Here is a 24,357-nt window from a genome sequence, read left to right as displayed (position 1 = left end):
CCTTTGTACCCTTCACATTTCTCACCTTACGCTGGATGCATCTTGTCCCCAGTTACCATGGTGATGGGGATCCCCACAGTGAAGCGGAAGGTGAAGTCCTATCTGTCAGAGACGCTCCGTTCGCTAATAGACAAGCTCTCACCAGAGGAGAAACTGGACTGTGTCATCATAGTGTTTGTTGGGGAGGTGAGGCTCTAAATACAAGTCGCAGCAGGGCGCTTCTTTTTTAGATTAAAAGCATGCATCCAAAAATAAAAACATGATTATGCGTGGCTGTAAAATCTCTTCTGGTGCTGTCTCTGCAGACTGACTTGGACTACGTTCACAGTGTGGTTGCTGATCTCGAGAAAGAGTGAGTTTGTGTCTCAGCAGACTTATTAAAACTCAACAAACTAAGATTTGAACCCACAGAAAGCTTCATGTCATTTTTTTTGTCTCACCTGCTAGGTTTTCCACTGAGCTGAACTCTGGATTGTTGGAGGTAATCTCCCCACCAGCTGCCTATTACCCCGATCTAACCAACCTCAAAGAGACTTTTGGAGACTCCAAAGAAAGAGTCAGGTAACAAAACACACACACCGCTTATCAATTTGTTTGTTGCAAAGCAGTTTAATTAAACTATCTCTGGTGGCATGTGATGTTGTAGAGCTGCGATGAGCATTGCGGGAAAAACTAGAAGGATGAGTCAGTGAGTCGGGGGAATCGAAGGAAGCAGGGACAGAGAGCATGTGAGAGCTTTTAGGTGGGTTGACTGGGCGTTTAGTATTCCACAGGCATTTGTCAAAGTCAGATCAAGGTCATCAGCAGAGGCACTCTCCATTGCCGTTTCTGTGCTCAGTCTGATCCTCTTAGCTTATCTTCTCTTTATAGTTCATTAAAAATCTATTTATGGTGCAGTGGAGGCTTGTACAGTACGTGCTCAGATAATAGCCTTCAGGAGCGCCGCACTGTTTAGTTGTGGGTGTTTGGGAGCTCACGTTTCTAACAGAAACCCGACCAGTTAGTGTCTTGTTCAACATGACTGTCGTCTACACATGCGTTCAGATCAATTTAAAAGGAACAAAAAGACTCGATGGTTCCTTTCTGCCGAAGCAGTAGCAATGTTCAGCCACCTGGCTGAGTCTCAGCAAGTCAGCGTTCATGCATCCGTTTAATTGCTGCGCCTTTAACAGTGTGTCAGAAGTATGTGTGTTTGCGTAAGCGACGGCGCACGTGGCGTCAGAAACATCTCCGTGCCAGCTCCCACACAGGAGCACCTGCAGTCATCTGTGAACGGGCCTTCAGTGAGACTGCTACATCATTTGGATCAAACAATTAATGTGACAGCTGCGGTTTATAAATTATTCAAGGCAGGCCTGCTGCTACCGCAGCTTCATGTACATACCTGAGAGTCCGGTTTTGTTTTTGCATGTAAAGCAGTCTTTCTGATGAGCTTCCCACAGATATAATATCCTTTTAAATTACATCCAGATGGATTCAAGTTTCGTGCACGTTTACCTTGTGTTCATGAATTAATGTTTGTGTTTAGATGGCGAACGAAGCAGAACCTGGATTATTCCTTTCTCATGATGTACGCTGTGAGCAAAGGGGTTTATTACGTGCAGGTATGTCACTCAGTTTGCGAGCCTGATTTTCATGTCACTGCAATTAAAGGTGGAACAGCGTGCCGAACAGAAAAGAGTTCAGTGTGAATCTCAGTTTGGTTTGTGTTTAATGCAGCAGAGCCAAAAACAATGCATAAAATATATTTGTTTTGTAAAAAAAATCAACATTTTTCATTAGCTACCAATTTTACAGCTATCAGTTTACAACTAAATAATCCAAACAAGGAATCAAGTTTAAAAATAAAGTCTTTGAATAAAAGCAGCAGTGTAATAAAACTGCTAATGTACTGAAAAAACTGCCTTTAGGCTCCTAATATTTTTTGTAAACCTTCATAACTTAATATCTGTTTCTTTTCTGTCAATCAAGAAACAAACAGTCAACCTGTCAGAATGAACTTTATAGTGAACATCATTACTGGGACTTACTTTTTTTGTGAGCTACTGGGCTTCCGTATCACCAGTTTGGTAAATATTTGTAAAGTGGAAATAATTTAGAAAACTAGCCCAGATTTAAAGGCTAGCTGCACAGGCCTGCGACAGCTAAAATGATGCAGAAAGTGCACCAAACCAACAGCATCTCACAGCTGTGTTGGACAAACTGAATGCACATTTTGGAAACATGTAGTTTCCATTAAAGCTTGATGGGGTGAGTCTTAACACCCCAGGGTGTAAGGTGTTATCGACACAGACCCGCTGAGTTTAAAGCCTGTCCTCCTCCAAGTTCTTTTAGTTCTCTGCGTCATTTAGAGCAAGTACAAGAAATTATGTTGCTGTGCTTATTTGTTAAAGCAGTACCTTGTTAGAGTGATCCATCTCCATCACTTCTGTTGTCTGTGTTCATCGAAGCACCTTGTTCTTGTTCTGAGGCGCTAACAGTTCTTCACAGTTAAGTGTTTGCTGCGTTAATGTTTCCCTTTTCTGTCCTGTTCACGGAACACGTGAGTCCTGTTATCTGCTCTCATGAGGAGGGAAGAGGTGTGTTATACGTAAATATATATTTTTTATTACTTAGAGTCAGCTGCTGTTCTAGGTTAGTGTTTATTAGCTCAGCTCAGAGAACGCCCCGTGTGAACATAGAGTCCACCCCCCCTGCGTTTTCCCCTTCTCCATCAACAGCAACCACATCCCAGAAAGCTTTTTTTTTCTCCCCCCCATCTTGTGTTTTGGGTAACCTGTGTGTCTGCTCCTCCAGCTGGAGGACGACATCGTGGCCAAACCCAACTACTTTGCCACCATGAAGAACTTTGCCCTGCAGCTGTCGTCAGAAGACTGGATGATCCTGGAGTTCTCCCAGCTCGGCTTCATCGGTACAAACCTTCAACATTTACCAAACGAAAGCAGTCAGCAGATCACAAATGCAATGCACCAAAACCAAAAAAGTGTAATAAGTGAATTTTATAATCAAATTGATCGTGTACGTTCTTAAATACTTGCTGCATTTAAAACACATGAACAGTCAGAGTGTCGATGTATGCAGAGCAGTAAGTTTAGGGAAAAGTGTAATATATGTTGAAAAGCATGTAAATTAAAGAGTATTTGTTTTTAGCTTTTAGCTTTATTTTCCAGTCTGTGAGGAATTATATTATTAACCGCTTTTAAAAAGAACTGAGTGTTTTTTAAATGGACATCATTGGCAATGTTTAAACATTCATATTTTTTCAGTCTTTAAAGAAACTTTAGATACAAAATGAAAAACTGAGCCCTTAAGCTTTTGACTTTTATTGCACATTATTGACTTTGTCCTCACAATAATTCTCCACACACCTGCTCTGTTTCACTCCTAAAACAGCTGCTGTCCTGCTGCGTCAGGATTTCAAAATTCACATTTATAAAGTTTTTTTTTTTTCTCCCCTTACAGGAAAAATGTTTCAGGCTCCCGACCTAAACCTCATAGTTGAGTTTATTTTTATGTTCTACAAAGAGAAGCCTATTGACTGGCTGCTGGATCACATTCTTTGGGTCAAAGTCTGCAACCCTGAGAAAGATGCGGTATGCACGGAAACTCCTGTACAGATAATATTTGTATTGTTAAGGGAAGGAGTTTAATTGTTATTTTCCGTCTGCTTCTCTTCCCATCAGAAACACTGCGAGCGTCAGAAGTCCAGCCTCCGCGTGCGGTTCAGACCCTCGCTGTTTCAGCACGTCGGACTCCATTCTTCTCTCGCTGGAAAGATTCAGAAACTCACAGTGAGGCTCCCCTTCTGGCCGTTGTTTACGTTCAGAGTCATCTGAGGCTCTTTCCTGTATATAAACCATTGTTTCCTATCGGTATGCTGCTGTAGGACAAGGACTTCCTGAAGCCGCTGCTCCATAAGATACACGTTAACCCCCCTGCAGAGGTCTCCACTTCCATGAAGGTAACTTGTTATCCAGCGTATAACAAGAAGACTCACTGAAATAAAGTGCAAAGTTTTGACAAATATGGGAGCAAACCTGTGTGTTCCATCCTGCAGGTGTATCAGGGTCACACGTTGGAGAAGACGTACCTCGGTGAAGACTTCTTCTGGGCCATCACACCTACTGCTGGAGACTACGTCCTCTTTAAATTTGACAGGCCTGTTAGCATAGAGAGGTAAATGACATTCCATGGAAATACTTTACTGCCCGCTACATATATTTCTCACAAGAAACTAAATCTTTTCACCTTTTTTAGCTTGGTGTCCTTCACTGATTGAGGTCTGTAGTGAGGCCGTGTTGGACGTCTCTGAGGATGGTGGCGAGTTAATGAGAGCGCTCTGAATTCAGGCTTTTCAGCCTCCTTTCCTGTGGTGGAGGAACAAAAATGGTGGTTAAAACCACACTGAAAGCAGAGCAAACCTTACGTCTTTGTTCATAGTTCAACAAAGTGAAATAGGGTTATTATATCAGCTGCTTGTGTCATCAGTAATACAGACTGGAAAATGGCAAAGTCGTATTGTCTCGCTTTTTACATTTCTTTTTAAGCAACGTACATTTCTCTGGTCTAGTTTGTAATCAGCACAATAAAACAACTTTCTCTGTTTTTGTCTGACATTTAACTTTTCGGCTCTTTCAATATGTATTTAAAAGAAGTAAACAAACTCAGAGAAAATAGGTTCACATATAATAAATGGGAAATCGCATTTTTAATTCATGCCACTTGCCACACTCTTTGCCTGGTTTGTGCATTCAGATCCTTCCTTCGGTTTCTTTGAGATCTGCAGGGACTTTTGAGCGTTTGATGGCTGAAAAAGCAGGAACGTCAGAATACGTCTAATTGGAGAAACTGTAGCTCCGACTTGAACTTGAGATCAAAAACACACGCGTTTAAACTTTAATCAAATGTATCCAGCTGGCATTTAAACTCTGAGACTTAGAGGTGTCCATTCTTTTGCTCGCCCAAATTGAATTTCATCAGTTGAGCGTGATCGAACTCAACGTGGATGGATAATTTGATGGGCTGTGTGTCGCCGCGTTGAAGCGGCTCTTTGGGAGAAAGCGCGAGATTGCTCATCCGTGGATGAAAGTATTAAAACCGGTGCTTGATTTGATTGGCAGGTTCTTGTTCCGCAGCGGTAACCAGGAGCACCCAGGAGACAAGATTGAGAACACCACAGTGGAAATACTGCCTGTCTCGGTAAGGAACCCCATCCCAAATGAAGCACACACACACAGAGTCTGTCACCCTTCTCTGGTGAGGTGTGCAAAAAGCTCGTATTAGATTACATTGAGTGGCTGCATTTTGGACGTAGTGTATTGATTTTTGGCAGGAATGCGAGCATGACAGAATCACTGGCTCTGCAAGCACTGATACAGCCCAACACTGCAGTCCACACTTTCAGTGTAAAAAAACTGTTGCTCACACCTGTTTGTTTGCTATTCAGATTTAAAAAGAAAAAATCATCCAGATCTGAATTTGTGTCTCACACTTTATTCTGCTCTCACTGTTTTTGTCTTTGAAAATCAGGAGAACGGACTGCAGAACAAGGACAAGTACAAGCGAACCGAAGATCGTTTTTACAGGATTGGTGAGTGTTTCTGACAGTTTATGTGAACATCATCATCAGATTACAAAGAGTTGCGTCTTCCAGTTTTATTGGATGGTTTTCTGTAGAAATCTACTCAGTTTTTAGATATTGATTTTTGTCTTTGAATGCCTTTTTGAACGCCCAGGTCATTTTGAAAAAGGTGTGGCAGAAGGAGCTGTCGATCCTTCCTTCAACCCTATCCTGGCGCTGCGTCTGTCAGTTCTCAAAGACTCTGCTGTATGGGCCATCCTCAGTGAAGTAAGTGGCAAATAGCTCTAAATGCTTCCTTCCTCTTCATTTCAGTCTAATGAGACATCTTGTGCTCTTTTCTTCTCCTTGCAGATGCATATAAAGAGAATATCTGGCTGACTCCTCTGGAAGGTACATGAACCGTGGGCCCCGGGGGGCCAAAATCTCCCAGACTGCTTAAGCAGGGTCTCTGGCACCTCGCAACCAGCAGTGAAGCTATTAGAGCTTAGAGTCGCTCGTCCTAGCTTGTCTAAGAAACACCACCTCTCTGGTCACTTTTTTCTTCCCGATGTACTCTGCTTTTACTTGTCATTAGTTGTTTTCTCCCTTTCTTTTTTTCCCGTCACGTCCCCCCTCGTTGTGCATTTCATCTACTTGCGAGAATGTTAATACTACTGTCTGCTAACAACAAGTGGAGGACGCGAAGACGTCTGTTCAGAGTTCGGTGCTGTGCAGCTGCTTGGAAAACAATCAGACACGATTCCCGGGTCGAACGAGGCTGGAGAGAACCAGTCACCTGGCCAGTGGCGTCGATGCTGCCAAACCCCTCTCCTTTTACTCAATGCTGCCACACTTGGGTAAGCCGGGGCATTGCACTGTCTCTGGAGCCTCAGCAAACCCAGTGATGATCGAGAATGTTGTCGTCACTAATGGCCAGCTGCTCTGTGTTCTCAGCAGACACGACGGAGATCCAAACGTGTTTTTGTAGATCAACAACGACCCAAACAACAACAAAAAAAGTTATCTTTACTTTTAGTCAAATATTCTACTTGTCCTGAAATAAGCAATTGTTCAAAAATTCAACCTGGTGACATTTGACCTTAAAGCAGTTGAGTGGTGCCTACCACCAAGAGAATTAGCACCACGACATCAGATCTTTGTCTCCTCCTGTCTGACGGGCTGTGTATGACCTCAGCGTCTATTTATAGTCAATCAATCGGACATCGCCTTGGCAACGTTTTCTTGCAGAAATATATTGTTATAATGATATATTATTACAATGATGACTGATGATCTATGAAGGATGACTTAATTTATTTAAAATAAATCTTTAATTTGTACAAGAGGTAAAATATATTTTTATTCTAAGAGATGTTTATGGTAGTTCACTTTGTTTTTATGTACTTTTTTTTCCTCCGATCTCAATTGCTACTTATGTAAATGTTTTCATGGTAACTACTTGGAAAGTTTTCACTAAAACAAATCTTTTTTTTTTTTTTTTTTTGCTGCGTAAAAACTAAACTCGAGGAAAGTTGTCAACAGATTCTGTTGTGAGTCTAAAAAAAAAGATGTGCCTTATATCCAGTTCTCTTAAAAGTCGCCCCCACGATATCATTTAAATTTGTTCCAACTCTCGAGTTTTGCCCACACATTGCTGGATATACTAATATTTGAGGAACAACTCACAGAGTAGGAAAGGGTAATGTTTGTAATGCTGACTGAAAGTAGTGAACAAGTTGGTTGTACCGGTTCACCGTCGAACACAGCGATGTTTGCACTGCTTTTTAATTTTTTTTTATTTTTTAGATCACATCAGTCATCTTTTGTACCTCACTTTCCATCTTCAAACAAACAAAAAAAAATCTTACGAATCCTCTGCAGTCCATTTTGGTTTCTTTGAATGTACAGAACATTATGACTACTGATCATTAGTGTGCCACTGAATGTACATATATATACAATATGTGTATACTACAATAAGAATTATCTTATTTTTATCACCTCCCCCCCCCCACGTGATGTGTTTTGTGTATGTGGCCAATAATCTGAGTGAAGACTGTCAGTGAAGCTTACTGTAACTGTTTTCATGTGTTTTTTAAAGGTTTAGTGAAGTGCCTTTTGGTAGAATTGGTCTGAAATTGCTCAATTCTTGCTCATCATGCTTTTTAGCATGGTTAATTATTGTATGTAATTTATTTAACACTTTGTTGTTTTGCTTAAAATATGTTCCTTCACCATCTGCTCTAAAGCTGTACCATAGACTGTCGAAAAGACTGTACTTTTTATACAGTCTAAGCTGTACTCAGTTCAGTCTCTGGTTCTTTATCCATTTTTTTAATTTGAAGAAGAGCAAAATCAGAAGCTGTTATTTTGACTACTGCTAAGAGGACAGGCCCTTCCCCATTTCCTTCATCTAGATAGAAATGGGCAATGAATGCATGTAAGGACAAGAAATCATGTGATTCAAAAAGATAACAAGAAAACAAAGATATTTACTCAGTTCCCATGACCCATCAGTTCACGTGCCTTCATCGTGTTCATGTGTTTGCCTGATTATGGTGGTTTTTTGCATCGTTTTTCATGAACATATTTGAAATAAACGAGTAAAAAATTGTAGAATTAACACTCATTTTGTGTTGTGGTTTTGTTTTACTTGCATCTCATCTGCATTTCAAGGTTTTATTCCAGTTAAGTTTTGGTTTGGCATCCCGGAAGCAACAAACTTTTTCAACAGGCATATATTGTTCAAGAGGGGAAAAACTACAAGCGCTCCCAGAATGCATCGGTATTTCCGGTTTCCCATCAGGCCACTTTACTATCATGGTGGCTGATGGCTTTTCATAACATCTATGTCATCGTCGTTTACCGACCTATTCCAGCAGTTTAAAGACCATCAGTGAAGATATTTTGGTTTTGAGGTGAAATCTGAACGATGCCGAAATATTACGAAGACAAAGAGGAGGATTACAGAGCATGCGCCGGCGTCAGAGAGGACTTTAAGGCTTGTCTCCTTCAACACGACTGCGTTTTGAAGGTAAGCCAGGACATTAACTCGAGTAGTAAGCACACATTTAAATAGTTATCGTAGTATTCTTCTATTTGTTGGAAGACAGACTTGTGAGACAGAAGAGTTTGGCAGAAGCACTGAAAAGCCTTTCACATTTTAAAAAGTCAACACGGAGGTCATAGGCGCCAGCCACGCCAGACTTCATTTTCAAAAACGGCGAATTTCACATTGAGTTTTCAAAATGGTGAAGTAAAAACGACACAAACTATCATTTGGCTCAATTTATCCCACAGTTCAATTCGGCGTCAAATATTTGTCTTTTACCTCTCTGTTCACTAAAAGCTTTAGTGTTTGTTAGCTCTTCTCCTCCAATTCAGAATTATGCTAAGATTAGCATGTTTGTTACAATGTTTTCAGATCTAATGAAAGAATAAGTGTATATGTGGCAGACTTTTACTAAAATTTGTAGCATTTATACTAATAGCAAAAAACTTACAGATCAACATGGTGTTTTACAAAATTGGCTCTTTATTTCAGTGGAAGTGGCGAATAATTTTTTTACAAAAGCTTTTGTTTAAACACAGGTTTATTTAAAACAAAACTTTACATTTGTCAATTGTTTTGATAACGTAAGCCAGTGAAGTTAAATAATTAAATAAAACTAAGGGAACATGCACAATAAACATTACAAAAAACTACAAAATTAAGTATTTTTGATGGTTTGATTAATGCTGCTAATGTGAAATGCTAAATAATTTGCACTGGTTAGTCTTGGTGTCACTTGGTTGATTTTATTGCTGTGCTCGTACAAGACATGCTCGGTGTATTCACAATGATTTCTTGATGCACCAGGAGGGAAAGAAGCCCAGCGAGTGCCTGAAGGAAGGCCACTGCAAAGCCCTGCAGACGTCATTCTTTGAGTGCAAGAGGTCAATGGTGAGTTGGTAATAATGGCTTTGAACAATGTGAAATCAGCTCCGGGTCACTTCATACTTATCTATTTTGTACCCCATGTGACTCTATTTCCTTACCCCATAATCTTAGCCCTAATTTTAAAGTAATAGAATCATCTGCTGATGCAGCTGCTTTTCAAAGTCTTGTACAAAATAACCAGGAACACTGAAGGAAACAACAAATGCTTTTTATTCTTTTCCCTACTTGTGTTTACCTACAAATCTTCTGTGGTGCAAAACGCTGATCTGTGTCGGTCTTCTGTCTGCAGCTGGACACAAGGTCAAGATTCAGAGGGAGGAAAGGATACTGAAGAAAGCAGCTGACTGCTGATGCTGCTCTGTCGTTTAAAGGAAACCAGCTTATTGGCTGTAAATACTACAGAACGGCTGCTGATGTCACAGTGCATCTTTCAGCGTTATAGATCTGAGAGACACCGGGGGGGGAAATGGCAGCGAATGAGCAAAACAAGAAAGAACTCTCGCTGACATACAGCAGGACTAAATATCCAGATCAGACTTCTCATTGGCTGGAGCATCTTTTTGTTGTTGTTGTTGTTGTTGTTCCAGATGAACGAGCGTGTGGTGTGATGAAACAAACACTTTAATAAAAAGTAAGTCTAAATTTGCATTGTATTGTTGTCTATGTGTGATGGAGTCATCACAAAGTTGAGGTAAATGTGCAGGAAGGAGTCAGTTCTAGTTTCATAAATTTATGTTTAGCACTAAAACTATTAATAGTTTAGAGAAAAACCACAGCTTTACACCTCCCTGGTCAGTTATTTTAAAGCAGCCATCATCATCTGCTTAAACCTCTCCATATCCACCTTCTTAATAATGAAAACCTCGTGAGTCTTCTTCAGAAACCCCACGTTATCCACTACCATCATCCCTCTGGTGTGAGTGCCCGCCAGCTCCACGCTGACTGGGTAACGATTGCTTTCTACCACGAACGAGTCGTCCACGGCGGCCGCCATGGCGTACGAGTCGCAGGAAATGAGGCCGCTGCCGGCCAAGAACTCCTTCTCGAAGCGTTCGGTTTTCGACGCCTCCATGCTATGGCGGAAGATGCGCGCCATGAAGCGGGCTTTGTGGCTGTCCTGCGCCAGCCAGGCGTCGCAGAACTCCTGCAGGAGCGAGACACGAGCGCTGTATTTACCGCAAAACGAGGGAATATTTGTGTAAAATAAAGAGCGTTACCCAGGGCAGCTTGTTGTAGCAGGTAAACTCCCAGCAGGCCAAGTAGGTGGGACACCGGTAATCGTTCAGCACGATGTACGCAGCCTCTGGATCAGCTGTGAAATTAAACTCCCCACACACCGTGACGTTTCCTCTCGCTGCGTTATAGGAGACAATAAAAAGAAGACCCATTAAACTTTAAATCTTTGATTGGACCCAACACTGAGTATAAAGTGCTGATGAGATGCAGCAAGAGATGCGACTCTGTATTCACTACAGTTTTTTCACAAAATATATATAAAAAAATAAATCACACTCCGTTAATCAGTAAATGCAGAGCAATAACATCTGACATCTTTTGAAAGTAGTTGATGTTGAAATTAACCTTCATTTGTTGAAAAATCTGTTTTAACTAAAAAAGATAATAAAATAAAGTCTTCTCTGCTCCAATGCAGGAAGGAAGCAAACGATTGACTAGAATTTCTCTGAAAGTCTCCACATAAAGATGAAAAGAACGTGCAGCGGGAACATGGACTGATGTTAATGAAACTCCCAGCAAGTAATCATTGGAGGGGCGTCTACAACTGATTAACTTTAGGAGTCGACCTGATTTGAGGTGTCATTTCTCAACACGAGACGATCTTCTGTCTAAAGAACTTGTCATGAAGGGCAGGAAGACGACTGCTCAGCGTGAAGTTCATTTGAATTCAGTCAGTTCATGTAAAATATCAAGAAAAGGCAAACCTGGGAACAACTTTATTGTGTCATAAATTCTGTTCCTGAAATGTACAGGTGTGCGTGGAGGTGGTGTCAGTGCGTTTCTGTCCTCTTTTTCAGCAGCTAAATAAAGCTCCATCTTATTTCTACACCCACTCGACGTCTGCTTTTAAAACAAATATATTCCTAGACGCGGCCTTGAACTGGCAGCTGACGGTGCTTCACTCACACTCGGTGTTGCCTCCCATGATGTAAAGCCCTTTCAGTTTGCTCGGCAGGGATGGATCCATTCTCACAGCCAAGGCCAGGTTGGTGAGGGGGCCCGTGGCAACCAGAGACACCTGGAAAGGAGTCATTGACTTGAAATAAGCGAGAAGTACAGACTGTATCCAGTCTTAATCATAGGTTTAAGATTAGTGAAAAACACCACATTGAGTTGGTGATTCTTAGAGGGTTTCAGAGCCGTCAGTTTAGTCGATTAATCATGCTCAGCTAGATTATACTCGATCACACACTGCTGTTTCTCCATCTCTCACCTCTCCTGGGTTCTCGTTAACAATCCTGATTATAGCAGAAACAGCGTTCTCCTTCTGAAGCAGGTCCAGTCCAGGAGCGTTGGGGTCAGGGGCGTCCCCCAGGCCGTCCTGACCGTGGAAGTGACCCGCATCGATGACGTTACCAAGGAGGGGCTTACCAGCACCTTTAAACACTGGAATCTAGTTCATGTAAAGTGGTTCACAGGTAATCAAAAACTTATTCAGCAAAAGGGGAAAAGTGGAATTCTATTTACATTTGATATATATTATACAAATGTCATTTAAATATAGCTGACAAAATTAAAACTGTTTGGTCGTAATTACCAGAAACACGGCGAATTAAAGGTCAGCCCTCATGACCTTTGATTGGAAAAATTCTGGGTCTGGAGCAAATTTTTGTTTCTGTCCCCAGGTGTTTGTGAATATAAACAACTATTTAACACTTTCAGGTCTCATTGTCACCCTATAGATGGGTGCGGGTGTTTTCCATCAGCTCATTTAACCCACCTTCAGTTCGCCGCAGGCCTGCAGGACTCGCAGGGCGTTCCTGCACACGTTCTCCACGGCGGTGTTCCCGTGCACGCAGGTGACGCCCAGGAGCTTCACGTCGGGGGCGGCCAGCGCCAACATCACGGCCTGAGCGTCGTCCACGCCGCAGTCTGCGTCCACCAGCAGCTTCTTACTCATCGTTTACCCTGCAGAGCACAGGTACTGTACAGAGGGACGGTTCGAGTCCGGAGAAGTAATCTGAATACATCTGTAGTCTTTATTAGGAGCCAGTCAGGTTAGAATGAGCAGTTCTCATAGAGACGAATGTTCCAGTCCGTTTACAAAAGATGTAAACATCGCAACAGATGAATCCGTAATTAGATACGAGAAACAATCCTAACATGAGCTGAATATATGCATAAGCACTAGGACAAAGGAACACGTTCATATACGACATCTATCAACCAGTTTACTTAAGATATTTCCATCTAAAAGCACTTACCTGCAGCTGACTGTGAGAAATTAAAGCACACCGAGTTCCTGATAAAACAAAGCCCAGCTGAAAACAACCTTTGAGCAGAAAGACAAATCCTGCTGAATCAAGAGCGGGCTATTTGAGGGGAGTTACAGTTAAGGGTTAATATGTAATCTTTTTTTCCTGAAAGTCACGATCAGCAGGTGACACAGCCTGCGGAGACCTAAAAAGACTCACAGATGTAAAAAATGTTGACCATTTATTAGTTATAATAAGTTCGTAGAATAACTGGTTTAATGGATTAACAGCAACAACAATCCAGTACAAAGTGAGTAGGTGGAATATAGTGCAAAGGTCATGTTTTATGATCTTGGTACGGTGCTTCCTGACACCTGAGTCTGTCTGTAACTAACTCAGCATCATCGACTCATCTCCACAGATCTGATTTCCCCTCTTTGTTTTGGAGTAGTTTGTGTTCATTTCATGAAAACTACCAGCAGATTGCAAACAGGGGTTTTATTGAATAAAATACTAAAAGTAGTTTTTAAATCACAAAACTGTTCAAAAGAACAAAACAAATGTGAAGTGCCTTTCTGTAAGTTTAAAACTAACCAGTGGCTTATTTAGAGTCCAATTAAAAGTGCACAAAACATTCAGTCTGATTGGTTTTTACGCTGACATGTTGGTAAAGTTGCTTCTGAGCCGTTCAGTAGAAAAAACAAACAAAAAAAAGTCTCTTCAGTCAGTTATTTTAAAGCAGCCATCATCATCTGCTTAAACCTCTCCAGATCCACCTTCTTCATGATAAAAGCCTTGTGAGTCTTCTTCAGGAAGCCCAGAGTGTCCACTACCATCATTCCTCTGGTGTGAGTGCCCGCCAGCTCCACGCTGACTGGGTAATGGTCGCTTTCTACCACGAACGAGTCGTCCACGGCGGCCGCCATGGCGTACGAGTCGCAGGAGATGAAGCCACCGCCGGCTACAACCTCCTTCTCGAAGCGCTCCAGTTTGGATGCCTCCATGCTGTGGCGGAAGATGCGCGCCATGAAGCGGGCTTTGTGGCTGTCCTGCGCCAGCCAGGCGTCGCAGAACTCCTGGAGGGACAAAAAGGCAGAGAGGCTGCAGCGCGTTGGTAGATAAAAATATACTGCACGACGCCACGAGGCAATCTGAAGTCATATTAAAAAAAACAAGCATACTTTTAGGGTATTTTTGAATTTTAACACATCAGAAGAAAAACAGATACACATTATCTATTACAATGTGTAGGTTTTTTTTATACAATAGGCTGCGACGCACTCTAATATTGCTAAATAAATTCTCAGCAGGAGTTAAGACCTCTTTAAAAGCAGCACTAAGAAGGAAAGACGTCAGGAATGATGTGCACTGCTGCAGCACATAGATGAGGGAAGGGTTAGCAAACAGTTTGATCATCATTCTCCATTTAAAACTTTTTTACAGTGCCCACCTTTCCAGGACTTCAAACATGTAACGCTCAGAGAAATGCTAAAAACTCGAGGTACGCCTCGGTTAACAGGTTATGGCGGCAAAATTACAGAAAGACTGAAAACAAGTGTTTCTTGTTTGTAAATGTTGCCAGATTAAAGACTATTTTCACCTCTAAATAAAACACGAAACCATCACCCCCCCGTGGCTGTATGAGCATATGTCGGTTTCTGTTAAAAACTTTACAAATCATTATTACCCAGGGCAGCTTGTTGTAGCAGGTAAACTCCCAGCAGGCCAAGTAAGTAGGACACTGGTATTCATTCAGCACGATGTACGCTGCTTCTGGATCAGCAGCGAAATTAAACTCGCCGCACACCGTGGTGTTTCCTCGAGCTGCAGTGCAGGAGACAAACAAGAACGATGAGAAGTCCTTAAGGGGCAGGATTACATTATTAAATAGATTTGTAGAAGCAATTAAACACACCGATGCTCAGAGTTTATGATTAGGGTTAATAATTTTCAGGTCAGTTGATTCATCTTATTTCTGCAGTAAAATAAAAGAGTATTACGTACTGAAATAAACATTTTTTGTGTATATTTCAATTGTGAACTTTGGATCTGAGCAGTTTCTTTTTATGGTAGGCTTAGTAGTTTTTAAACCACACTATGTATGTTTTGAAAACTAAATTCTTGGAATGTTGTTGCACCAAACCGAAACACAAGAAGCTGACGGTGCTTCACTCACACTCAGTGTTGCCTCCCATGATGTAAAGCCCTTTCAGTTTGCTCGGCAGGGATGGATCCATCCTCACAGCCAGGGCCAGGTTGGTGAGGGGGCCCGTGGCAACCAGAGACACCTGAGAAGGATTCATACATTTAATGTAAGCCGGAAGCAAAGAGCTCCACTACACACACACAAGCAGCTATTCTCCATCTCTCACCTCTCCTGGGTTCTCATTAACAATCCTGATTATAGCAGAAACAGCGTTTTCTTTCTGGAGCAGGTCCAGACCAGGAGCGTTGGGGTCAGGGGCGTCCCCCAGGCCGTCCTGACCGTGGAAGTGACCCGCATCGATGACGTTACCAAGGAGGGGCTTACCAGCACCTTTAAACACTGGAATCTAGTTCATGTAAAGTGGTTCACAGGTAATCAAAAACTTATTCAGCAAAAGGGGAAAAGTGGAATTCTATTTACATTTGATATATATTATACAAATGTCATTTAAATATAGCTGGAATCTGTTCAGTGAAAGAGAGCGAGCACACAGAATGGAAAACGGGAATATTAGAAATACACACTGCTGTTAATTCATTCAGTTTTTATGCAATACTAACACACTTTTCTACTGGCTGGACAGCGAATTAATAATTTAAACCACAACAAACGGTTGGGCAATATTTCAAAAATGGATTTTTTTTAAACAGCTGAACTGAATAAAATGTACAAAATGAGCTTGCATCTCATTCATACAATTAGACACCTTAGTTTTATTCAATGTGGTGACCTCACATCAATATCTTTAGGAAAAAGGAAACGTACAACTAATTAACTCACAACTGTGGAGCCAGAACAGATAACCTCTAAATGAGGGACATTTTAACTCTCGTTATTAATCCTTAGGAGTGAGATGTGATAAAAAGCTTTTAACAATAAATCAGTAAATATTAATTTCACTGAATCAAAAACACAAAAGAAGACAAACTAATGAATTAGAGATCTGGTACAACAATTTTATACTGAGTGCTGCTAAGAGCGACTGATTTAGTCTCTTTTCTGCTGATCCTTCCGACTTCCTGGATATGTTGCTGTTTTCTCCACATTACAAAGAAAACAAAGTTTCTATGGTTTATTTTTCACAATGTGTCCTGCCTCCTGCCAAAAACAATATTTGTGCAAAGTTTTATTTGGATTTAAAGTTTGTGGTTGAGAAGCGAACTATCCCCTTTTAAAAATGAAAACATCCCCATTTCAATTCAGCACCCACCTCTAGTTTATTACAGGCCTGCAGGACTCGCAGGACGTTCTTGCACACGTTCTCCGCCGTGGTGTTTCCGTGCACGCAGGTGACGCCCAGGAGCTCCACGATGGGAGCGGCCAGCGCCAGCATGATGGCCTGAGCGTCGTCCACGCCGCAGTCCACATCCACCAGCAGCTTCTTACTCATCCTACAGCCTGCAGAGCAGCGACACATCTTTTATCTGACTGGTAAATCTAAGCCATGAATACAGCTGAAATGTCAGATTTTTATTTTATTTTGAAGTGACATTTGCAACCCAAAGTGGAGCGGTATACACCAAGGAAAAACTCTTACTTTCCTCGTGATTGGTCTGAAAATGTCTCTGTTGTTGCTTGGCGCAGCTCTGTCCAGTCTGTCCGTCCGGTGTCAGTTTCCTCTTTTTACGAAACGATGTCATGTGGCGTAAAGTCGTTTTACCCTGAGTGAGCAAATAGATGTGTGCCGTAAGTGTGCGTAAAAAGCAAACACTGCACTGATCCTCATTCGCTGGGCCTTGATGAAACCTACCTGTTGCTGAGCGCGCAAGCTGTGGTTTGTTCCCCTGACAGATTAAAGCCGACGACAATCAAACAAAATAAACCTGCGAAGGAAAGAAACAGAAGAAGACAACTGAATAAAAGCTGGTGAGAATGAAAGTAAAAACAGTGTCTTAAAAGATATATGTGACCAAAGTTGATGTTAAAAAAAAGTAACTTTAGAATTTTTGTTTATCTTTTTTGAGGAAAGCTGGAGTGGCCACTTAGTGCCTGACTGGAGTTTCAGACCGAAAAAACAAGAAAAAAATACAAAAAAAGACACTGACTTTATTAAATTTGTTTTGCTCAATTAAGCATGTTTAACTTTTAATTAATGGTGCAGGGGCATCATCTGATTTCGGTTCAATTGACAGATACTCCTCAAGCAATCCTAACCTCTAAAATTGTCAAAGCTGGTTCAGATCAGGCCACCCTGCTTCATGTTGTAACTCACAACGATCCAAAAAAGTAACCAGGAGATGGAAAAAAAAAAAAAAATCAGGTTTAAAAGTACAGAAAGTACTGGTGAGTGAGGTAGCCAGATATGTGAAACCAAATTGTTTTTCCAATCAGACAAATGAGTGTGTGGCTGGCAGTTCAGGTGGAAAAAACCCCCAGAAAAACCCTAAAAGATATAATGAAGTCGTTACTAATTACTGTGGGTCTGTCAAGGTAATGGCATAAAATTCGTCAAATCACGAATTATATAGTAATCTTCAGATGTAATACAACCAAAATTAGGCATTATTGATAAGGATTTTAAAACAACCATAGTAAAATAAACCCTGTATAAATTGTTTTGTATTCTTAAATCACTATAATCACTGTACTGAATGCAAAGATGAAAATTCAATGAGTGCTGGGAGGACAAATACCACTTTATGTAATAGAAACGGGAGTATGTTATTTTTGTTTAGAACACATGTACACATGGTCTCATTTGGTCTATATATAATTAATTGCAATTTAGGTTAAAAGGACAACATAAATCTCAAAATGATCAGGTTAATTTAGACAGTCTACTTTATATAAAAAAAATTAATAAATTCCATGTTGCTCTGCAGCTATAATTTATTGTTAGCAAGTAAAATAACAGGTTAGGGTGTTAAGCTGATGGTTTAATAACTATTAAATTCAGTTGCCAGTGAGGACATATTTTCATTGTTGATGTCTGTAAAACTGCTAAATGCTATTTGAAAGTGAAATCTGCTGACAAAAACTAAATATCCATGTCTGAGTCCCTCTGAAACAGAAATTAAAACACTGCGGATCGATTAAGGTATAAAAACAGACCTCGTTTTAATATAAGGGAGATGTGTAAACAGTAAAAAGCGAACAATATACTGTACATTAAAAGTTAGGCTGATCATAAGCTCGCGGGTAATTGGTCCCACCGACATATAGCTCCGGGTAGAAACAAAACTCAGCACAACATCGGGCCGTCTCCGGTTTTATTAAGAGTCAAAAGAGAACGATTTTAAATGTAATTGAAAGAAACCCGCTTTTCACAATTTTATAGAAACATAAAGACGTCGGTAATGGGTAAACATCCGGTTTCTTTTATGTTCAAATGGCTAACAGCCGTAATAATGTACACGTAGCTTCAATGAGTAGTTATAAATAATCTTTTTTAATTATTTTAGTTCGCGTGAACTTCAGCGGTCGGTTCCTCTGTTTTTAAGACTTTGAATGAATGTGAAACACTGTCTCACCTCCACACAAAGAAGAAACGTAGTTGAAATGTGCCAGAAATTAAAGATTTTCTAAAAAACATTAACGCTTTCGCTCCTTTTTCCTCCTCTTCTCCCGCAACTTACTCTTCTTTTTCTTCTTCGTAGTTGACGAAACTCTTATTTAAACCGCCACCTGCTGGACTGGAGTATACACTCATGTTGTCTTTTTTTAAAAACAAACCTTTATAAATTATTCAGTTTCAGCCATCCTCTGTACTCTGTTCAGTCTGTTTGCTTGCTCATACTATTATAACATTATCATCCCTCAATTAATAACAACTGTTTAAAACCAAACGAGAGTATGGGCAATATATATCTTGTTCATTTAAAAACATTTAGGCAAATTAATTGAAGCCTGGAGCAGGTACAGAACAGGCGTTATGTTTTATGCATCATTTTATTCCACTCTGAAAACTGTTGTTTGTGTCTGAACTGCACATGAACGGCAAGCAATTAATTAATTAGGGTTTTTCTCTCCATTAAGAAGAAATCTGAGGAGATAGCAAATTATTTTTAGTTCCTCATATAATTAAACCATAAAGACTAGAAGCAACACAATGGTTCTGCAGTTCTCATGCACTTCTCAACATGTTAGAAATAATAATAAGAGTAACAGTAAACAAGTCTGGAAGAATAAAGAAGAACCTTCATGAGAGAATCAACAAAATAAATTTGGTCGTGTACAGAAAGTTCAGTCACATGAGTCTGTAGATGAACTGTCTCAAAAGCTTGATGCTTTTTGTTTACAAGCTTTGCTGTCTCAGAAATTTTAGGAGGCAACCCCCCTTTTTATTGTTAAACAATGTCAGAATAAATGATAGGTCAAATGGAATAAATTAAATATCTATTTAAAAAAAGGTGAAAGGAGAAGGACTTTTGCAACAACAAAATAATCTTAAGCTAAACTTAAAATCCTCATTAGGCTGTTTTAAGGGTACCTGCTGATGATTTTGTCATCCTTACAGAGCACCAAACATCGCTGAACACACATAAATAAATGCATTAAAGATGGTCCCATAATTTTACAGAACTTAAAGTCAAATTAGGGACAAATAAGTCAAATTCTGATTTTTGTATAAGAGTTGCTCATGTCCACGCAGAATGTCCAAACTTTTTGCCTTGGTGTTTGCAGATCATTTTATTTTAAAACTGTTCAAGATGCGAACAAACATAGTTTAGGCTTGAAAGAAAACGTGTCTCGGTTAAAGTATGCATTAAATCAGCTATGCACAGAAACAAACATTTGACTTACTTAGGTAACAAGTCAACAGGTGCAACAGTTTTGCTCACAAAGCTCAGAGATGAATGAGTTAAATAAGGCTTTACTGCATGTTGACAGTCATAAAATACAAGCTCAGTCTCTTTCCATAACTTACAATGTAATAGCATAAAATAAAAACAGCGTTGCCATTTATAAATATGTATTCACGTCATTTCTAACACTTTGCATATGTTATTTCTGTCTCTGAAAATGTGACCTGCTGGGATGTGTCTTTACCACATTCTTTCTGTGTGTTTTCTGGCTCAAACTGCTCTTCAGACCACGGGTTGGTCCCTTTATTTGTACCGATAAACACCACAGCTGTTTTCTCAAAGTGTATATCTTTCAGGCCTTCTTATTGTCAAACTGATGGTACGTCGGGAATTCCCCCGTTATGATGTACGCAGGACAAATACACCAATTACCATTTGTTTTTTTGTTTTTTTCCAGTCTCACTTGTTTCTGTTTCCCAGAAAAGTGTGCTTTATTTTTGCTGCAGCGATGTCTCTAAGACACGAGTCAAAACGACTGAAATCCAGAGAGGCTGTCCGCCTCCCGGTGCTACAGCTGGGACAGACACAACATGGTCTGTACAAGGAGAAAGATGGTGACACAGAAAGCAACATCTTTACTGATTGTGGCTGTGAAAAGTGAGCAATTCTAGCACTACTGATTGGTGAGGGGGGGAAACTGCTATAAAACAGTCTAAAGTAGCACTGGCACTTGGACATGAATTTCTTAACATTTACTTAGAACAAAAAAATGTGTACAGTTTGTCTGATATTTCTCTTATTTTAAATGTTTATTTTCAGTCTCTTTTAAATTCAGTCTTTTGGTTTTCAGTCCACTTATGTCTCGACTTTGCCGTACGTCCCCTCCGGAGGGCGGTACTGTTTGGGAAAGGCTTTAAGCTGGAGGGAGTTGAAGGCATATTTACGACACCCCACATTCTTCATGGTGTTTTCTCTCCTGCAGCCCTCACTGTGGAGATACAGAAGTCAGGATTTTTTAAAAATTTAGTTTGAGCACCTTTGATTTTGTTGTAACTGAGCTTTATACGGAGGAACTGACCTGCGCATACAATCCAGGGCCTGGTAGAAGACCTGTGGGGCCATGGCATGCTCCTGCTGCAGGATCTGGCATTGTTCCAGAGTCAGAGACATGGCCGTGCGGTCCTTGGCACTTTTGCAGCAAGTGAAACGCACGCCGTTCAGGCGCCGACAAACCTTTAGAGTTTAGAGAAGCAGATTAGAAAGCAAAGGCACATCTTTCATTTGTGCTATCTTTTTATTTGGTTGCAACATGAAGAAAATACGATCATCAGCTGCACCTCAGCTGCGTGCCACAGGATCTCTACGTTCTTGCTTTTCTTGGCGTTAACATTCTGGCTCAGCAGCTTGAGCAGCTCTGGCAGGCTGGTGGTGCTGCAGGAGCGAGGGAGGCCTGAGGACACATCACAGGAGGAATGATCAGGAATTTCTAGGAAGGAAAATGAAAGTTTGTAATTTCTGATTCCTGAGTGTGTATGACTCACAGTCCTCCGGAAGGACTTCTTTGAACTGGTCGTAGTATGAACTGAGCCGAGTCATGTTCTCCATGTTGATGACGTCTTGGAGCGACGTGTCTCCAAATCTGCACACATACGGTTTATAAAAAAAATGTTAAACCTTATGCACACGACTGAACTACTGCTCCGCCCTGATGGGAATTTCATATGAAAATACAAAAGATTTCAAATGTTTCATACATTTTTTGTTATTTTAAGATTTTTTAAAATTCAACATAATTAAGTCTTTTCTATTTGAACAACGCTCCTGTTACAGGAAATAAAAACAGTTTTAAAATAGTTAATAGTTCAAAATGTTGCTTAGCATTATATGAGATTATTTTTTCTCTTTTAAAAGCAAAAAGAAATCTACAGAACATGTGTTCTTAGTCTTTTTGTTCATCTGACATGAACCTGTGTCCAGCAGTTTTTCTGCACAAAAGCTGATATATAGTTTCCTCTTTGTTTATTAGTTTCAGGTAGTTTCTGGAAGAAGCAAAAAGTAACATTCAGGGACAATAACATTTCAAAACACTCCTAAATTAGGAAATCACAAACATTTTGCTTCATTTCAGAAAACCTTTCAACAATCTTAAGTTTTGTTTGTTCAATGTAATTGAACAAACAGTTTCCTCCATATGCCTCTAGCTATCATACAGTAAAAATTAACTGTGAGCAAAACCCTTTTTGAGCTTTTATTCGACATTTGACATAAGTACTATCTTCAGTAGTTGTTGGAAATATTAAAGGTACAGCATTAAAGCTGTACAGATTAGTGTTCTGTCTGTGTTTCTACCCTGCGTTTGTTTTCAGTGACTCACTTCTCAGCCAGTGTCTGCTGTTCGTTGATCCCCACGTTGAAGAGGACGGGCTGCACCCGGAGCAGCATCCCGTTCTGGATCTCCCTCGGCAGTGTGTCGAACATCACGCCGGGCATCGGGACCCGGACGTTGAAGCCGGTCCTGTTCCCCGTGATCACCGGCAGCAGGTCTGGGCTGAAACCCGAGGTTGCCTGGGTAACCTTAAAGGTGACGTTCCTGAGGTCCATCACTCCGACACTCATGTCCTCCAACATGGCCAGCTCCTCTCCTTTGAGCAACAAGTTAAATGACAAACACTTACAAGGAGTTGTCTTTTTCTCTTTCTTTTTATTATTAAACATCTGGTATAGGCAGTTTATTGATAAAACTATTTAAAAAGTGTTCTGTACAATTTCTACCCAATTTTAAGTATACATGTCAACAATTTACACGTTTATCCTCCTAAAACAGTTCAAAATTGTCTGAACAGAACATAATGAATATTTACTAAGAGTTTTTCTTTTTAGATTGGATGCAAACCTGGATCTTATTTAGATTTAAAATCTTATAATTAAAACCCATTTAAGTGTGACATATGAAAGCAGTCTAAGTACACTTTTACACACATCTTCACACGAGTTACCGTATGTGCTGAGCAGGCTCTCAAACTGCACCAGCAGGCCGATGGTGTGCAGCTGCCGCAGGAAGCCCGAGTCGCAGAGGCAGTTCCTCAGCTTGAGAACGAAGCCGCAGATCAGAGACGTCAGCTGCAGAAACACAGCACACATCAGTGTTTTCAACATTTAGGTCCACCGTGTGTCGGAAACCGAAAGAATCCTAAGTGTCTGTAGATTTTGGAGGTGGTGTCAGAAGCTGACGGACCGTCTGGCAGAAGACGACGTCGCGGCGGTACTGCAGCGTGAGGCTCATGGCGATGGTTGGGGCACTGTCCTGCATCAGTAGGAACACCAGAGCTTTCTTTGCTCTGTCGCTCATCAGAGTCACACAGTCTGTCAGGGTGGTGAGGAGAGGATACAGCGCCTCGCTCCATTCACCTGTTCAGCATCAATAAGACAAAAGATTCCCGTTTTGTAACTGTTTCATTGTAAACAAAAAAAAAACAACTCCATGAAATATAAGAAGTCTTTTAGGTTATGACTGAAACGATGTATGTTCCCATCAGTATTCTAAAGAAACAAGTAGCCAAATTAAAAAGTCCTAAACTTTACCTTAAAACAAACATTTCTCTTACCTGGAGATGTCTTTTCCACCTCTGGGCTGCTTTCTACAAATAAGAACGAGAAGAAAACATTTGAATAAAATCCTTCTTTTTTGAAACACAACACTTCAAATCTTTTGAAGTGAGGTTCTAAAAAAAGATTAATAAAAATTGTTTTAGCTGCTGTAGTTTGCTCTTTGACCAGGTTCAGTTTGGAGAAATAGCTTGATTCTGAATTGCCCGACGAGATAACGGTGTGGTCCTGGTTCTGCTCGGACTAGCCGTTAGCTTGATAATTGGGTCACAATTTAACTATTTGTCCAAACTAAGGTCAGTCAAAAAGCTATCTACAGCAGGTAAGACAATATATGTTCAAAATCTTTTCTCAGAATCCCACTGTAAAAAATACGAACAATCGGTTTAAAAAAATCTACCAAAGATTTCAGATTTTAAAATAGATTTATACTGACAGTTAGATAATCTTCAGCTATGATCATAGAGAGTTTCAGTCAGATAATAATAATGAAAATTAGTAATATAATATGACTTTAAATCCTTGCTTTTTAATTCAGGGTGTATCCAGAACGCTTTGCACTGTGTTTAAACCCTGAGGAGACCCTAACCCTAGCCCTGGGCCAAAAGGCCCTGACCAGTCAAATCCCTGGACTAGGGTTAGGGTCTCCTCCGGATGTGAGGAGACCCTAACCCTAGGTCCAGGGCAAAAAGCCCTGACCCCTCAAATCCTGAGGAGACCCTAACCCTAGGTCCAGGGCCAAAAAGCCCTGACCTGTCAAATCCTGAGGAGACCCTAACCCTAGGTCCAGGGCCAAAAAGCCCTGACCCCTCACATCTTGAAGAGACCCTAACCCTAGTCCAGGGCCAAAAAGTCCTGACCCCTCACAT

The 24,357-nt window shown here is 40.6% G+C and overlaps 5 protein-coding genes across 10 annotated transcripts in view; 2 read left to right on the top strand and 3 right to left on the bottom strand.

Moving 5' to 3' along the window:
* Nucleotides 1-8,185, top strand: part of mgat4a (alpha-1,3-mannosyl-glycoprotein 4-beta-N-acetylglucosaminyltransferase A) — a 29,439-nt gene extending 21,254 nt beyond the window's left edge. Inside the window, exons 4-16 of the mRNA XM_017410342.3 lie at nucleotides 53-186; nucleotides 306-352; nucleotides 448-561; nucleotides 1,529-1,604; nucleotides 2,797-2,911; nucleotides 3,463-3,593; nucleotides 3,684-3,791; nucleotides 3,887-3,961; nucleotides 4,058-4,176; nucleotides 5,121-5,199; nucleotides 5,530-5,590; nucleotides 5,736-5,848; nucleotides 5,933-8,185. Coding sequence (XP_017265831.1) covers nucleotides 53-186; nucleotides 306-352; nucleotides 448-561; nucleotides 1,529-1,604; nucleotides 2,797-2,911; nucleotides 3,463-3,593; nucleotides 3,684-3,791; nucleotides 3,887-3,961; nucleotides 4,058-4,176; nucleotides 5,121-5,199; nucleotides 5,530-5,590; nucleotides 5,736-5,848; nucleotides 5,933-5,959 — 1,199 coding nt within the window. The 3' untranslated portion in view covers nucleotides 5,960-8,185. The remainder of the gene's footprint in view (nucleotides 1-52; nucleotides 187-305; nucleotides 353-447; nucleotides 562-1,528; nucleotides 1,605-2,796; nucleotides 2,912-3,462; nucleotides 3,594-3,683; nucleotides 3,792-3,886; nucleotides 3,962-4,057; nucleotides 4,177-5,120; nucleotides 5,200-5,529; nucleotides 5,591-5,735; nucleotides 5,849-5,932) is intronic.
* A 173-nt stretch (nucleotides 8,186-8,358) lies between these two features.
* Nucleotides 8,359-10,142, top strand: LOC108232354 (cytochrome c oxidase assembly factor 5). The gene is made up of 3 exons (XM_017410095.3): nucleotides 8,359-8,594; nucleotides 9,420-9,503; nucleotides 9,790-10,142. The coding sequence occupies exons 1-3, from the start codon at nucleotides 8,493-8,495 to the stop codon at nucleotides 9,829-9,831; spliced, it is 228 nt and encodes a 75-aa protein (XP_017265584.1). The 5' UTR covers nucleotides 8,359-8,492; the 3' UTR covers nucleotides 9,832-10,142.
* LOC108232353 (inosine-uridine preferring nucleoside hydrolase) lies at nucleotides 9,693-13,261 on the bottom strand. The gene is made up of 6 exons (XM_017410094.3): nucleotides 12,941-13,261; nucleotides 12,457-12,644; nucleotides 11,950-12,129; nucleotides 11,643-11,754; nucleotides 10,718-10,854; nucleotides 9,693-10,644 (listed from the first exon to the last, which is right to left on the bottom strand). The coding sequence occupies exons 2-6, from the start codon at nucleotides 12,634-12,636 to the stop codon at nucleotides 10,297-10,299; spliced, it is 957 nt and encodes a 318-aa protein (XP_017265583.1). The 5' UTR covers nucleotides 12,637-12,644; nucleotides 12,941-13,261; the 3' UTR covers nucleotides 9,693-10,296.
* Nucleotides 13,262-13,412: 151 nt separating this feature from the next.
* Nucleotides 13,413-18,742, bottom strand: si:dkey-4e7.3 (uncharacterized protein LOC402865 homolog). 3 transcript variants are annotated; one of them, XM_017410091.3, is made up of 8 exons: nucleotides 18,608-18,742; nucleotides 16,888-16,960; nucleotides 16,675-16,798; nucleotides 16,348-16,535; nucleotides 15,304-15,483; nucleotides 15,108-15,219; nucleotides 14,619-14,755; nucleotides 13,413-14,007 (listed from the first exon to the last, which is right to left on the bottom strand). In XM_017410091.3, the coding sequence occupies exons 3-8, from the start codon at nucleotides 16,775-16,777 to the stop codon at nucleotides 13,660-13,662; spliced, it is 1,068 nt and encodes a 355-aa protein (XP_017265580.1). In that variant the 5' UTR covers nucleotides 16,778-16,798; nucleotides 16,888-16,960; nucleotides 18,608-18,742; the 3' UTR covers nucleotides 13,413-13,659. The 3 variants fall into 3 exon arrangements, with proteins under 3 accessions (XP_017265580.1, XP_017265582.1, XP_024860375.1); XM_017410093.3 differs by lacking the exon at nucleotides 18,608-18,742 and adding an exon at nucleotides 18,245-18,294; XM_025004607.2 differs by lacking the exons at nucleotides 16,888-16,960; nucleotides 18,608-18,742 and having other exon boundaries at nucleotides 16,679-16,798.
* A 1,520-nt stretch (nucleotides 18,743-20,262) lies between these two features.
* inpp4aa (inositol polyphosphate-4-phosphatase type I Aa) overlaps nucleotides 20,263-24,357 on the bottom strand; it is a 22,975-nt gene continuing 18,880 nt past the window's right edge. For all 4 annotated transcript variants that reach the window (XM_017410366.3, XM_017410369.3, XM_017410367.3 and 1 more), the window contains 8 exons: nucleotides 23,488-23,520; nucleotides 23,118-23,290; nucleotides 22,879-23,002; nucleotides 22,257-22,524; nucleotides 21,424-21,521; nucleotides 21,220-21,332; nucleotides 20,961-21,115; nucleotides 20,263-20,870 (listed from right to left, as the gene is read on the bottom strand). In XM_017410366.3, coding sequence (XP_017265855.1) covers nucleotides 20,738-20,870; nucleotides 20,961-21,115; nucleotides 21,220-21,332; nucleotides 21,424-21,521; nucleotides 22,257-22,524; nucleotides 22,879-23,002; nucleotides 23,118-23,290; nucleotides 23,488-23,520 — 1,097 coding nt within the window. In that variant the 3' untranslated portion in view covers nucleotides 20,263-20,737. The remainder of the gene's footprint in view (nucleotides 20,871-20,960; nucleotides 21,116-21,219; nucleotides 21,333-21,423; nucleotides 21,522-22,256; nucleotides 22,525-22,878; nucleotides 23,003-23,117; nucleotides 23,291-23,487; nucleotides 23,521-24,357) is intronic.

The sequence above is a fragment of the Kryptolebias marmoratus genome, linkage group LG6, assembly GCF_001649575.2.
Source record: "Kryptolebias marmoratus isolate JLee-2015 linkage group LG6, ASM164957v2, whole genome shotgun sequence".
Lineage (NCBI taxonomy): Eukaryota > Metazoa > Chordata > Actinopteri > Cyprinodontiformes > Rivulidae > Kryptolebias > Kryptolebias marmoratus.
This window is presented reverse-complemented; position numbering and strand designations above follow the sequence as displayed.